Here is a 15,570-nt window from a genome sequence, read left to right on the forward strand (position 1 = left end):
TACATAGATCATGTAGCTCATTCATTTTTAACTGCTGCATAGAATTCCATTCCCTGGATATGCTTCAATTGATTTATTCACTCCCTTACTGATGAACATATGCTGAATAGATAACATGTAATTTCCATCTATCTTACTCTCTCAGTTTCCTATGCATTTATTACTAATTCATCTTCAAATGTAAGCCACAACTGTCTACATTTCCTCTCAAATTCAAATATGTCAGACTTTCTTGTTCCTTCTTGTTGGAGACATCTCTCCTGGAGCTTTTTGACCTGCTTTAATATGTTCTGTTTACTCTATCAGCATCCTGAAATCTCACTTTTCTATCATACTGAGTGGTCCTCTGCCTCTCTCCTATGGCAGATTCTCTGATCCTGTGACCTTCACTTCTGTGCCCATCCAGCCATGCTACATGTTCATGCAAGGAGCTGTACTGGAAGAATTAGAAGCATGAGCTTCAGAAGAAGACAGACCTAGGTTGAATCACATTTATGAGAACATTTATTACTTTTAATGTGCCTCAATTTCTTCATTTATATGATAGACATAAAACACCTTACAGGGTTGCTGTGAGGGTTAAATGAAATGCTCTTTTAGTTATTAGATATATGTATTGCAAATGATTTCTCCCAGGCTGTACCATACTTTTCTATTAGTTTGTAGTAACTTGTAATGAATAGATATTTTATATTTTATTAGTAGTCAAATTTATCATCCTTAATGATTTTTATTTTATAGGTAATCCTTCTGTACCCCAAGCTCATGAAGAGTTATAATTTCTTCTAAAATTTTTAAAGTTTTGTTTTCACATTAATATATCTGAAATTGATCCATGTTTATGGGTGATATATAGGAATCCATTTTTTCATATGGGTAATGAATTGTCCTAAAGTCAAATATTGAACTGATCATCTTTTCCTACTTTGACTTGCAATGCGTACTTTTGTCATATTAATATTCCATATGTGCACATCTCTTTCTGGCTCTTTATTATGTTTTATTGGTCTAATACCACAGTCTTAATCACCTTACACTTTTAATAAATCTTAATAGTTTTAAAAGTTTTTAAAATTCTTTTTAGTCTTTTTGCTCTTTCACAAAATTGCTGAACTCTTATATAAATTTACATCATAATTTTTATTTATTCTCAGGGTTTGTAGACAATGATTTAATATCAATATAGGCAGTGATATTATTTGTGGATGCTAGCAGTTTTGTTTCATCCTTACCAATTCTTATACTTTATATTTATTTTTCTTATCATATTGCATAACTAGGTAACCAGAACAGTTTGAGGAGAGGTGGTCATTGTGGGCATCTTTGTCTTATCCCTGATTTGGGGGAGGATTATATCAAATATTTCACCATGAAGTTTGATGTTTACTATAGGCTTTTAGGAGATACCCTTTATTGGGTTAAGAAAGTTTCCTTTAATATATGTGTGTGTGTGTGTGTGTGTGTGTGGGTGTATCTTGTATACATGGGATATGGTTTGCTAATATATCAAACATTTACATCTGTGTTCATAAGTGAGATCGGTCCATAGCATTTTTTTTTCTTAAACTTTCTTTTTCTGGGTTTGGTATCAAATCAGACTGGTCATCTAAAATGAATTTGAGAGCATTCCCCTTTTTTCTCCTATTGTTTGGAACACTTTGTATAAAATTAGGATTGTATGCCACTTGAACATTTGGCAGAATTTAGCTTTAAAATTTCCAGGGTTTTTTTTCTTTTTTTTTTTGAGGGAGGCATGAGTTATTATAAACTATTAATCCTATGTATTTAAAGGTTGTAGATCAATGCAAGTATTTAAAATTCTCTTAATTTAGTTTTGGTAAATTATATTCTTATATGAAATTGCCGGTTTCACCTAAATTATATTTTTATATGAAATTATCTTTTTCATCAATTTGAAAATTGCCCATTTTCAAATTTATTGGTATAAAGTTATTCATAAATCTCTGAAAGGCTCTCTTGTCCTTGGCTGAGCGAGGCTGTTCTCCGAGAAATCTGTCTGTGTCAGCATTGCAGTCATCAGTGCCCAGGTTACAGGAGGCAGGGATCCTGCCTCTTATAAAGTTATTCAAAAAATCTCTTATGATATTTTAAAAACTTCAATTGTATCTGTAGTTATTACCCTTTTTAAAGTCCTATTATTTTTTATTTTTCCTCTCCAGTGTGGTACAGTTTACACAGCACCGGAATTATTTGTTTCTTAAACGTTTGATAGAACCCTGTGAGATCATCAGGGTTTGTTGCTTTTTGAGGGAGAGTTGGGCCTTTGACAACTTTATTTTCATTATTATGATTGGTCTGTTTAAACTTTCCTATGTCTTCTAAGATCAGTTTTGTTAACTTTCATTTTCTGAGAAAATACTCTATTACATCCAGGTATGAAATTTACTTGCATGTAGCTGGGAAAAGCAGTCTAAGTACGATTTTTGTTGTTGTTGTTGTTACTCTGTACTAGTTATTTCCTCATTCTCATATTTTATATTAGACATTTGTGTTTTCTTCTATTTTTTTCCTTGAGTAGTTTAGCTAATAACTTATCTATTTATATTTGTTATTTTAAAAAGCTCTTGCATTTATTAATGCTAATGTTTTACTTTCTAAGTGATATCTTTATTAAATCCTTACTTCTGTTTTTCTTATGTTTACTCTCGCATTCTTTTTCTGATATTTTGAGTTGGAAGCCAGCTTATGGTCACAAAATGGTTGCTGGAGCTCTAGCAATCTCATCTGAAGTGTAGGTAAGAAGAAAGGAAAGAGTAAGGGACAGAAAGGGAGCCACTTCAGCTGAGCCAGCTTCCTTTAAGGAGCTTTTCTAGAAGTTTTATTCAAAAGCTTTGTTTATATTTCATTGGCCATGCTTATCTCCAAAAGAGGCTGGGAAATGTGGATTTTTAGCTGGGCACATTGCCATTTAAACAGCAGAGGGACTTGTTACTAACAAAGGGGATAATAGTATCTGTAGGTAATTTGTTGCAGATTTTTAAATCTTTGAAGGTCAGTAACTTTACTAAGCCTTTATCTTGGTATGGGCTGTACTGTGTTATTTCTTTTAGAGGATACAGTATATTTTATCTCCAATCACCTTCCTCCTGACTTATAGGTTATTCTTGTCCAGGATTTTGGTTCTATCTTAAAAACTTTTAACACTAAAAAGTGGCCACAGTTATTATTGTTTTACACATGCTTACAAAATTATTTGCTCACTATTCTTTTTCCCATTTAGAATTTTCCTCTGGAATTATTCTTCCTGAAGTACACTCTGTGGAAGATCCTTTAGTGAGGTTCTGTTCATGGTAAAACCCATCAGTTTTTGTTACCTAGAAATGTCTTGTTTCATCTTTATTACTGAAAGATATTTTTGCTGGTTTTAGAACTCTAGGCTGTTGGTTATTTTCTCTAAGCACTTTGAGGTGGTATTCCAACGTATCCTGGTCTGTGTTGCTATTGAGAAGCCAGCTATCAATTTAATCAGCAGTCCTTCATAGGTAATCTCTCTTTTTTGGCTGCTTTTGGCATCTTATGTTTGTCTTTTGTATTCAGCCAGTTTGACCATGATGTGTCCAGGTATACATTTCTTTTTACCTATCCAGCTTGGGAATTTGTTGGACTTCCTTCATTTGTTTTAGGTATTTCATCAATTCTGGAAAATTCTCAGTTATTATTTCTTCAATATTGCCATTCTCTCGTTCTATCTATTCTCTCCTGCTATATCAGATTAAATTTATATTGAATGTTCTCCCTTTATCCTACGTGGCTGTTAAGTTCTTTTTCATATTTCTCGTCTCTTTGTTTCTAAGTAATCTGTCTCTAAATAGAGACAAATTTCTTCAGCTCTTTCTTCCAGTTTGCTAATTATCTTTTCAATTAAGTCTAACCTTCTATTAAATCTATCCCTGTGTTTCTAATTTTATTTATGTTTTTCACTTCTAAAATTCTCTTCAGTTATTCTTCAAATCAGACTAGCAAGTTTTTGATAGTCTCTTTTCCTTGATTATGTTTTTAACTCCTCTGGGTTTTTCAGTTTCTGTGTTTCAAAAATGTGGCCTGGCTTCATGATCTTTAAGCACACATTCAGTCCACAAATGCTCCATGCCTTCCTCTTGGGGTGGAGTGTGGCACACTGGTGGTGATGGGCTATTAGGTCAGAACTCTCCTGTTGAATTGTCCTCTTCTTTTGAGTAGCTCAGGAACTCAGCATTAGTCTCAATATCTTACTCTAGTGCTGCCATACATTGAGGAATCAGCATTTCCATTGCACTGAATGAGATTGGGCAGCTTCAGTTCCAGCTACCTGCCAGGTGCACAACAGCCTAGAGCACAGTGACTGACTCTCACTCCTCTACCCCCATGCTCATGGGGCTCCAAGACCGGACCATTTTGAAAGAAAACAATTTCCCAGTCTTCCCAGGAGCATGGTTGAAAGTGCTTCCTGAAGTTTAATTTGTATTTCCTTGGAGTATCACCAGAAAGTTTATTTCCTTCTTTTCTAGCCTTGGAGAGACAGGCAGGGGTCATGTCCCTGGTTTTGAATGGAAGCCCTTCAGACAACCAGAGACTCAAGGAAGAAGCAGCATTCTGATTCTTTTGGTTTAAGTGGTTTAAAAAATAATACTATGTCTGGCTCTGGTTTGGACTAACTCACTTTTTACTACAGGGGATCTGGGAGATATTTTGATTAATTTACATGTTAGACTAAAAATTTTTATTTGTGAATACATGCAAGGCATCAGATAGAGAATCCTGTTTATGTTACTTAGAGCAAAAGAAGCTTTCTAGTTCTCAATTCCTTCATTTGTAAAATGGAGGTGATGATTGTGTCTATTTCATAGAGGTTGGCTTTTTGGGGGGTGGGGTGGAGATTCAGTTAGAAAATTCAGTTAGAAAATGAATGTATGGTTCTAGCACAATACTTGCAGTAAGACCCAATAATGATGGCTATTATTATTACCATCTAGTCTGGGTGCTTACACTTGCATGCTGGGTTGATCTCACTCGCAGAGCCTCAATTCCTTGTCTGTCAAGCAGGAAGACTAACAATCAATGATGAATATAAAATGCTTGGAAAAGGAAGGCAAAGAGGGGCTGAGTTTCTGTTCCTGGCAGGGTCCCCTTCCTCTTCCTTCTCCACCCCTCCTTCCTCACCCTTTTTCCTGGGGCCTGTTAGTGGGTTCTTAGCATCCAAAGGGGCCCAACTCCAAGTTCTAGCCTTGCTTCTTAATCTGGAGCTCTGGCACCTGGCCCTTGATGTACTCACTGGGTTCTAAGAAGATCCCTGGGGGCAGGAAGAGAAGATGTCATGCCCAGGGATTCCAAGGGAGACTTTGCTCAAGATTCTCCATGCTCTTAGAGTAAGCTTCAGCTTGGGATTCCCAGAGGTCTACCTCTAAGTGGCTTGTGTGGGTGGTACATTTTGGGGTGGAATGGGGCATGCTTTTAGCTCTTGAGAGTTATTGGAGTCATTCTCAACTGTTGCTTTTGTTAAGGCATATGTTACATATGGCTGTTCTATGCACTCACCCTTCTGTGAGTGTTCTCAGATTTTGATGCAGAAAGATAAAAGAGGCTGCTCACTGAAATTTGTAGTAGCCATCTGTAGAGAGGCTGCTGGTTTTATGAGCCATAACTCTACTCTTTTCTTTCCCCCCTCAAGAAAGCACGTAGAAGGGAAATGAGGGAGTGTAGCATTATAGGCATAATGTGTTACCCAGACAGGTGGTCAGCACTGCCCATGCATATCTCAGCCCTTACAGAGCTCCTGCCACCTCGCCTGCCTCAGTGTTTGCTTGGTCTGAATTTTGTCCCATCTCTTTCAGGCCAGTCATTTCTCTCTCCAACTAGACTAGCAGCATCGTGCTGTGGAAAGAGCTAGACTTCTGAATCAGGCAGCTCTGGCTGTGAATTCTCTCCCAACACCTGGCTGTCAAAGCTTCAGCAGGTCACTTGATCCCACTGAGCTTTGGTGTCCTCATCCTTAACCTGTGAATAATTCTTCTCTCAGAGCAGCGGGGGACAAAGACTTCCTCCATGCTTTATGCACGTATAATCTTTAGGTGCCCTTTGTACAGGATCTCTAATCCCTTCAGCCATGAAGGAGGGGTGGGGTGTTATCCTGATTGTCCAGCTGAGGAACTGAGACTCAGAGAGGTTCAGTGGCTCATGTGGCAGAGGTGGTCTGTGTCCTGTCCTTCTCTTTGGGACTTATCTTGACTTTGCCTTATGGTTGCCAGCATCAATACCTGCTTCCTGTGCCTGGGGAAGCCACCACAGTAAAGTCTGATGGAAGGCAACAGTTCACCTCCCACTTCAAAGTCTAGAGTATTGTTCATTACTTGCTTTCCCTGACGCTGCAGCCAGCGAGTGGGCACTGACCTAGGCTCAGCCAGTTGGATGCTCCCATCTGGGATTTTGAATATAGGGGAAATGAAAAAGCAGTGGACAGTTGAGAACTAGTTCTGGAAGCAGTAGGAGTGTGCCCAGTGGTGGTGGTCCCAATGGCCACACCAGCACGCAGTGGCCATCTATCAGGCTGCTCCTATGGCAGGAGCTTGGCTGTGGCTCGGGCCACAAGTCTCCTTTGGCATCTGCCCACTTCCCTTCCTGTCAATTTTGGGAGCTTCTTGATATTCCTCCTCTCCTCTTTGACTTAAATCACTCAGATTTGGTTTCTGGTTTTTGTAATTAAGAACCTTGTGTGGCAGCTCTCCAACCAAAAGGTATCTCTGAACCTTTTCATCTTCTGCCTAATACTCCCATCCAAATGCTGTGAGTCATTTATCTCCAAACCACAGGTTGAGTCTGACTTCCACCCTTCATTCCCCCTCACCCTACTTCATCCTCTCTGCACAGCTGACTCCATGGCCCTGGGGCCTCATTTTTATATCCAACGGGCAGAGGCCAGCAAAGAGCTCTTTGCTTCCCTGTTCTTCCCTGTGCTCCTCCCTGATTTGTTTCTTCAGGGTCCTCCTCTTAGCCAAGGGGGTTCATGATGAGTTCTTCCTACGGGACCTTGCTCTCCCCCAGTCCCACCTTCTGCTCCATTCTCTGCCTGGACTCCGCTTGGTCAGGATTCCTCCTCTCTTCTGAGAGCCTCAAGAAGGCATGGCCTTTGCCATGACACTAATGGGGTTATCAAATATAACAGTCCAGGAGACAATTTGGAAAGTGACTTCTCCCTTGATGCAGCCGGGTTCTAGGGGGTTCACCATGTGTACAGTTTCCTAGGGCTGCTGTAACAAATTACTATAAAATTAGATGGCTTAAAAGAGCAGAAATTTATTTTCTCACAGTACTGGAGGCTAGAAGTTCAAAAATCAAAGCGTCAGCAGATCTGACTCCTTCTGGGGGCTCTGAGGCAGAGTCTGTTCCATTTCTCCTCCTGGCCCACCCTAATCCAATATGACCTCATCTTAACTTGATTACATCTGCAAAGACTCTATTTCCAAATAAAGTCACCTTCACAGGTTTTGGATGGATATGAACTTTGGGGGACATCATTCAACTCAATACAGAAGCTAACTTAGGAAAACAGTGTCAAGAGGTAGAAAGAGAGAGAACTTTAATGATGACTTATCAATTCCTGAACCCAATCAGTCTGAGTGAAGTGCGCTTCACCCTGGACTTTTCAGATATGTGAGCCAAAACATTTCCTTTTCCCTGAAGGTAGTTTGAGTTTGATTTCCAGCACCTGAAATGGAAAAAGTCCTGACTAACATAGGGGTGCAAAGAAAACCAAAATTAAGTAGGCTGGGGTTTTAACAATAAACCAAATGCAGTAAGAAAATGTTTCCTCTTTCTATCCTTTCCTCCTATAAATATGCCAGTCTCAGGATATAACACTACATGTTTCATCATGCTGGTCTCCAGAGTCTTCCTGGTAGGAATATTCTCCAGCGACAGGGTTTACCACTTTATTTACTTCTTCCTTTTGTCTACTTGGATAAGTAACATATAACAGCACAAGAAGATCCACAGTTCAAATGTTTGGGACTCTAGGTAGGAAGGGTTGTGGTTCAAAGGAAAGAGACCCCTGTGGTCTGAGTGTGGCCATTAAGGAAGGATTTGGGGAGAGGGAATAACTTCAGTTGGGCGTGCAAGGACAGGGCAGGTGTTAGTGTGGAACAGAGTGGGGAGGGAGCATGTAGAATGAGCTTGGTGTCCTCCCAGGGAGATGTGTGGACTGGACAGGCAGGGGCAGGGCGGTGAGTTCTGGTTGGTGATGAAGAGGTCAGGGTAGAGAGGAAAAGTCCATGGGCCAGGAGATATCTAGGAAGCCAAGTCCTGCTCTTGCAGGCTCAAAAAAGGGCAAACAAGAACTCATCTCTCCCATCCGCCTCGACTCCAGCTGGGCCAAGATGTGAGGCCCCTGGCTCAAGCACGCAATGATGGGGTTTGCTGTGCTGTGGGTTCGTGTGGCCCATCTGTGGTTTAACATTGCTCTGGTTTGGGTTTGTCTGTTCCTTTAGGGGCTTCTAGTTGTAGATGACAGAAATTTGGGTGTTGTTGAAAACTCTCTTTTTTGCTTGTTACTATTATGCCAGCTAAAGGCTGATTCTAGCACAGTCCATCCTTGGTTTTTTTCCTTCTCCCTCCAAATACTCTGACTCTGCTGATCCTTCCCAAGGGCTGGCAGGAGTGAGAAGCAGGAAAGGGGTGGACTTGCCAGCTGGGTTCTCTGGTATTTTCGGGCTCTTTGTGGGCATGGGGACTAATGGCGGCATCTCTCCAGGGTCTCTGCCTCCAACTCCCACCTTGCAGCCTGCTTCCTTCCAGATCCCCTCAGGGATTTCTCTTACGGTTAGAAATGGTTCTGGGTGTTGGTGAAGGTCTTCTGTCTCCCCGTGGCCTCTTTGTCCACGGCAGCCTGAATGTTCCTGGCTGCTCGGAGGCCAGACTTGATGGCAGTGTCTATCCAGGCGTGGGGCAGGCAGGTGTGCTCGCCAGCAAAGTGGATGCGGCCCTCTGGCTGGAAAAGCTGCCGCGAATAGTCCACAAATTGGTAGGGTGTGAACTCAGTGAAGGCCCCCATGATGAGGGGGTCCAGAGACCAGTGCTTGATCACAGAGGAGGGGCACATGCGCCGCAGCTCCTCCTTGGGGATCTGGTGCACTGCCGCCAGGTCCTCCAGGACGATATCCACCACCTGGTCGTTCTTCATGGGTATGAAGAAGAGGGAATCGTCGTCCACGGTGTAGGAGGCCAGCAGGACCCCCTTGCCGCTGGGGAAGCTATGGCTGGGGTAGTAGATGTAGCGCGAGGGCCGGTCGGTGATGGAAACCCCACCCCGGATGCCATCCCGCTCCCAGAAGGACTCGTTACAGGCCAGAACTACCTTGCTGGCACTGGTATAATGCACCGAGCGGAGCGCATCCATCTTTTCCCGGGAGAGCGGGGGCTCAAAGGTGATGAGGCGCGTGGCCTTGGCCGAGGCGGAGATGATGACAAAGTCCGCGGTGAGGGTGGGCAGCGTCGAGTTGGGTTCGCCCACCCGGTAGGAAATCCGGACCTCAGGCCCATCCCTCACTACCATCTCTACCTTGGAGCCCAGAAGGATGGTGCCAGGCTTCAAGCTGGCGTTGAGGGCTTTGGGGAGCTGGTCAAAGCCCCCGGTGATCTCGGAAAAGCTGTAGGGGTGAAGAGAGGGGAGAGGGTGAGTGTAGGAGGTGCAAGGTCGGTTTGCTGAGTGGCCAGCAGCGATCCCAGTGTGAAAAGGGAGGAAACTAGCCTCCTGCAGCCTGCACTGGTTACTTCATATACCTCACCTTAACTAGTCTTTGTGAGGGAGGGATTATTGTTTACGTTTATAGCTTGGAAGAGGAACACCAGAAAAAAGGCACTTTCCCACGATGACATGCACAGTCTAGCTCCAAAGTCCACCATGCAGTTTTGCATCCCAGGAGGAGTCCTACAGACCTGCGTTTGGATTCTGGCTCCAGCCCTTGCCCAAGTGGTGTGAACTTAAGTAAGTTACATAACTTCCCTGAGCCTCAGCATCCTCACTGGTAAAATGGCTCTGAACTATAGTGCCTACCTTCCAGGTGATCATAGCGTTAAATGTGATAACCCTTGGAAAGTGCTTAGCGCAGCACTGGGCACACAGTAACTACTCAACAGTCAAAGTTCCCTTTCTCTGCTCTGAGTATTGGAGGAAGAGGCCGACTCGAGTCCTGGTCCAGATTAGCCTTACTTATTACTTGTGAAGACCATGTCAGTCCGAAGGGCCTCCAGGAGGGACTTATAGTATCCAGCATCCTCATTCATCACATCCCCGATCATCTTTACTGCTCCTCGGCTCAGCATCCCTTTCTTCAGCAGGTAAGCCTGTGGGGAGGTGGAAGCACCGCATAGAGGGTCCAGTATGTAGGAAGGGGCCTCAGCAGGGGCCTGGGGTAGGCAAGGTTGGGCGGGGGAGGGGGGACTGGACTCTAGGGAGGTGAAGCTGTGGGCATTGGGAGGAGAGGGTCCTGGGATGCGGGGGACAACCCCAGGGCTCTAGGCTGAGCACAGACCCCCTTCCATCCCTATCCTGGGACTTCATTGCCTCACTCACCTTGGTGGAGTAAGAATCATAAAAGGACATCAGGTGGCTGCAGTTGAATTTTTTCAGACTTATTCTGAGCTGCAGAGGAGAGGAAGGGGGAGCAGCTTTGGATTAAAGTCATAGAGCCAGAGGCAGGACTCCTGGGTTCTCTGGACGTTCCTTTGAAGAGGGTGGGGACAAAGAGGGAGTGGATGGAAGGACCAGGGGAAGGGAGCTTCCAGGACCTCCTAAATTGTCTCTTAACTTCCAAATCTCTCCTTCATTTAAAGACCTTTGGAGACTAAAATTTAAGGTGAAGACATTCACTGCAATCTAGGAGGATTGATTCATTACTAAGGATTGGATTACCTGGTGATTCCTTTTCCTTCCACTGCCTAATCAAGCAATGGGCCATTGGACCACAGGGACAGAAGAGATGGGGCTGGGACACTAGCGTTCTTAGGGAGTGTTAGAAGGAAGGCAGACCAATCATAAGAGTACCAGGTAGGAGTCAGGTGACCTGGGTCCACCTACTAACTTGCTAGGTGACCTTTGGCCAGACCCTGTTTTTTTCCTAACCCTGGAGGGGGGGGGGAGGGGGGAGACAGGAATCACCTTGGCAATGGACTGGTAGAAGAGATTCATAGCACTCTTGCCCTTTTCTCTTGGGTTCATGGAATAGCCTAGGAGCTCTGGGTTGGCCTTCACCTCCCTAGTACGATAGCGTTTTCTGTTGATGAGGTACCAGGTGTTGCCATCGTACTGGAAGAACTTGTTTAGCTTCAGGCCCAGCTTCCTGACATAGGTGTGGACCAACCTGGAACAGATACAGGCATAACATGGCACCCATCCCAATGGCACCTCGTTCCTGCTGACCTCACAATAGAAACCATTTCCAGGAAAACCAGTTTCTTCACTTGCCCAAGGAGCTCAGACTAACTGCTTCCTCACCTCTAACCTTGCCTCCTCTTACTCTAGCATTAGTTCTTTTCCTCCTGTTTTTGCCCTGAGGGAGACAGGGAGTAGGGAGTTCACCCATCACTGAATGAAGGCCCTTAAGGAAGTCGAACATATAGAACTCAGATACAGAGACAGAGACATTTTGTTTCAGACAGTGTTTGAAATTCAAATTCTAAGTAAGTTTGAGGCCATATCTAAAGACTCCTACTTTGGGCTGATACTGTTAAATTTTGTTTTTGTTTTTGATGGTGTTTGGAGGGAAATCTCGGGTTCAGTTTCCACTTAAGGCCAAAAAGAAGCCATATTTTTGGAGGTATGTAGGACACCAGGTGAGGGATCTTTTTTGTCTTGGAAGCCCCAGAACCAGGGGCTGGGTTCTCTTCCAGGAGTGAGTTCTGATTTAGGGATTGAGCATATATTTTGGTGCCAGGTGCCTCCTTGATTTTGCAGAGTTTGTCACTTTCTCCTAGGAGAACCTTGGGTGAGTCACTTAGTATCTCTGAGCCCAGTTTCTTGATTTGTAAATAGGAAAAATAAAAGTATTAAATTATAGGGTTGCGAGGATCAAATGAAATAATACACATATAGCACTTAGCACAGGGTGGGGCACACAGTAAGTGTTCACTGAATGGCAGCTGTTATTATTATTAATTATTTTATAGCTTAAAGTAGTATAATTGACATGTAAGTAACTGCCCATATTTAAAGAGAACAATTTGATGAGTTAATGGTAACTATTGTCATTATTAGTCTGGGATCTACCACTTTCTGTATGACCCTGGACTCTGAGCCTCGATCATCTCTGTCAAGTGGGGGATCAGTGTTAGTCCTGACTTGCAGGATTGAATCACATGAGACAGTGAATCTGAAAGGGCTCTGGCACGATGGCAGCAGGGCTGTGTTTCCTCCTCCTAGTTCTTCCTCCTTGCCTTTTGCTCCACCCCTTTCCTGAGACTTACCTGTGGGACTCTGGGATTCGCATGGGCCCCAGTTCACAGTACCAGCCCTCTTTCTCATTCCTGAATGTGATCACTCGACCCCCGACATGGTCGCTGGCTTCCAGGATGGTTACCTGGTGTTCAGAGAGGCTGCTGTCGTTCCCAGGGTCATGCTCTCCCTTCTCCCACCCTCTACTCCCACCCCCACGGGCCACAGGCTCTACTCTGGAATTCCCGGCAGTAGGTCCCTGAATGTGCAGGATAACCAAACTGGGCAGAGGGGGGTTTCCTCCCAGAAGGTCCTGAGTAACGTAAGTGAGGCAGAAGAGCTCCAGGGTTACAGGGGTCCGAACGCCTCTTGGTCCCTTCTGGTTAGCATAGCCTCTCTCTACTTTTATTTCCAAAAGAACACAGGTTACAGTTAAGTCTCAGGAGAACCCAGATTTTTGAGGAACAATACCTAAGGTCTGAGAGACCTGGTGGGTTATGCATAGTTGTCAAAGTGTTGGCTGTAACCCCACTCCTTTTCTTTTTCCACACAACGAAGCAAACTGGAGGTGAATGATTGAGGCCCCTCCAAGGCCTGCTCACCTGGTGGCCCGAGTCCTGCAGGGCCTTGGCTGCCGTTAGCCCTGACATGCCAGCTCCCACTACCACCACACGCTTGGGCAGCGGGGAGGTGTGGAGGCCCTCCTGGGCTGTGACCAGGATAGACTCGTATTCGGGGTCCTGGAAGCACTTGACCAAGTCCTCATAGTAGCCAAGGCAGCTGGGAGTAGCCAACAAGAGCCCCAAGATCAGGATTCCTGGGGCAGAGAGAGGAATGGGGGCTGCCTTTCTGGGGCTCTGTACCCCGCCCTACCCAGAGTGAGCTTGGCTGTGTGGATGAGTGGGAGTGGTAAGATCAGGCAGTGTCACCAAACGTAAAATAGATAGCTAGTGGGAAGCAGCCGCATAGCACAGGGAGATCAGCTCGGTGCTTTGTGACCACCTAGAGGGGTGGGATAGGGAGGGTGGGAGGGAGACGCAAGAGGGAGGAGATATGGGGACATATGTATATGTATAACTGATTCACTTTGTTATAAAGCAGAAACTGACACACCGTTGTAAAGCAATTATACTCTAATAAAGATGTTAAAAAAAAAAAAGATCAGGCAGTGTCTGTCGAATGTGTGGTTGTAAATGTGTGTTTGTGATTGTGTCTGTGTCTGTGTTGTATGGGGTATGAATGTTTGTGTGAACGTGCTGGTGTTAGTTGTGTGATTGTGAACATGGACTACAAGTTCACATGGGTGCACGTGACTAGAAACACAAAAGTGTATGTAGCTTCGTATTGGAGTGTAAATTCGCCTGCTTCTGTTGGTGAGTGTGTGTGTGTGAGCTTGTCCATGATAAAGGTGCTGTGATTGTGAGTTTGTGATTATTGCCCTGTATAACCGTGGGATGTCTGTGATTTTATGTGAAGGGGATGTGTTTGTGGGACAGTGTAGGCACCTGAGTAAATGTGTGGATGAATCTCTACAGAAAAGCGAGAGGGATTGTAGAAATGGGTGTGTGTTGGCCTGCGTTTGGAGGAGAGAGGATGATAGGTATGCATTTGCTTGAGTTTGAGAGAGAATTCGGTTGCTTGCGTCTTGTGTTTGATTCTGTGTGTGCATTTGTGCATGAGGTTAGGTGGCGGAGCACACATTCTTCGGGGATGTGTGCATTTGTGAGAGGATGTATGTGTGTGTGTGTAACACAGTTCTCTTTGGGGAAGGGAAGTGGGGAAGTGGTGCCCAGTTTCTCAGTGACTAATAGTGCCCCACGGGAACTTAACAATCCTGTTGTTCTTCTCCAGCCTCACAGTATTTTTCCAAAACCCTCCATGTTTTCTAACGTGCAGTCAAGACTGGAAACCATAGTTTATATATAACATGCAATAAGTCCGGAGTGACTACTACAATGAACCGTTCTTATGTACAGAGAAATTCACCTAAGAGTCTGAAACTCTGAAAGAGAGGCTGTGTGGTTTCCTTGGTGTCACCTGCTCTAAAGGGGAAGAGCCAGGAGCTGTGACACACTGAGCCCTCTTGCACTAGCCCTAGGTTTTTTGGCAGGTGAGAACCCCCTTAGTCCAGTCTTTGTACGGGCAGGACAACCGAAGCTCTAAGAAGAAAAGGGACCTTCGGGGACCATCCGCTGAGGAAGGGCAGGGACCCAGCTGGTTCCCAGGGCAGGCCTTTCCCAATGCCAGAAGAGCCTTCTGCAGGGGTGACCCCTCAGAAAAGAGGAGAGGGGTAACCATGCCTCAGGCAACAGCCAGTCGAGCCTCCCCACAGCCCCCACCAGGCCTACTTCAACCTCCCTAATCCATTCTCCACCCCTGACAAGTTTTCCCATCTCCCTGAGCTACCACCATTCCGTCTCAGTGCCATAACCTTCCCCTTGAGTGGGCCCAACCCCTAGACTCATTCTCCAGACCTGTATCCATCCTCTCAACTCACTTTCAACATCTGGACGTATCCATAGCCCCTGACCTAGCTCCTGTCCTGTCTCAGTCCCCACCTCCCTTCCCCCGGCCTGGCCCTATGCCCAGACTCCCCCCTTGGACCCATCTCGACCCCCTGGCCCATCCCCACTCCCCAGTCTAGCTCCTCTCCCTGTTTCACTATCCAACACCTCCTTCCTCAGGTACTTCCCTCTCAGACCCAGAGGAGGGACCCCACTTACCTCTCATCTTGACCATGGCCCTGCAGCTCGTGCTGAGCCCGGGACAGCTCTCCCTCTCTTTATGAGGAGCCAGCTCCACCCAGCAGTAGCTGGCTTCCTCCCACCGGGCTGCCTCAGGGCCCTGTCGGCTGGGCCAAGCAGAGAAGCCCTGCCCTCAAGGCCTGGGCTGTCAGGGGAGATGACTGTCCCATCCCCAGCCTCATCTTCTGCACCTCCACCTTCCTCCTGGCCCATCTCCCTTCCTAGAGAAAGCCCCTTCTCCCAGCTCAGAGCCCAGCCAGTGGGGAGGAGGGGTTGTGGGAACCCAGCGGATTGTACCAAACCTGCTGTGACCATCTCCCAGGAAGGGGTGAGGGTTGGGAATGAGCATCTGGACTGGTTTGGAAGTACAGTGTCTGGGCTCCCAGCACAGGGCAAAGCTCCTGG

The 15,570-nt window shown here is 45.2% G+C and overlaps 1 protein-coding gene across 1 annotated transcript; it reads right to left on the reverse strand.

Moving 5' to 3' along the window:
* Nucleotides 1–8,812: 8,812 nt before the first annotated feature.
* On the reverse strand, nt 8,813–15,160 carry LOC137761012 (L-amino-acid oxidase-like). The gene is made up of 7 exons (XM_068537919.1): nt 15,145–15,160; nt 13,024–13,238; nt 12,454–12,566; nt 11,150–11,351; nt 10,565–10,633; nt 10,202–10,335; nt 8,813–9,638 (listed from the first exon to the last, which is right to left on the reverse strand). The coding sequence occupies exons 1-7, from the start codon at nt 15,158–15,160 to the stop codon at nt 8,813–8,815; spliced, it is 1,575 nt and encodes a 524-aa protein (XP_068394020.1).
* Nucleotides 15,161–15,570: the final 410 nt, after the last annotated feature.

The sequence above is a fragment of the Eschrichtius robustus genome, chromosome 3 (assembly GCF_028021215.1).
Source record: "Eschrichtius robustus isolate mEscRob2 chromosome 3, mEscRob2.pri, whole genome shotgun sequence".
Classification (NCBI taxonomy): domain Eukaryota; kingdom Metazoa; phylum Chordata; class Mammalia; order Artiodactyla; family Eschrichtiidae; genus Eschrichtius; species Eschrichtius robustus.

What these genes read in the sequence shown, in the direction of transcription:
- LOC137761012 (XM_068537919.1), bottom strand. An exon ending in TGCAGGACTCGGGCCACCAG is followed by an intron (nt 12,567 to 13,023) that starts GTGAGCAGGCCT and finishes TCTGAACACCAG; the next exon opens with GTAACCATCCTGGAAGCCAG. An exon ending in ATGATTCTTACTCCACCAAG is followed by an intron (nt 10,336 to 10,564) that starts GTGAGTGAGGCA and finishes ACCTCCCCACAG; the next exon opens with GCTTACCTGCTGAAGAAAGG.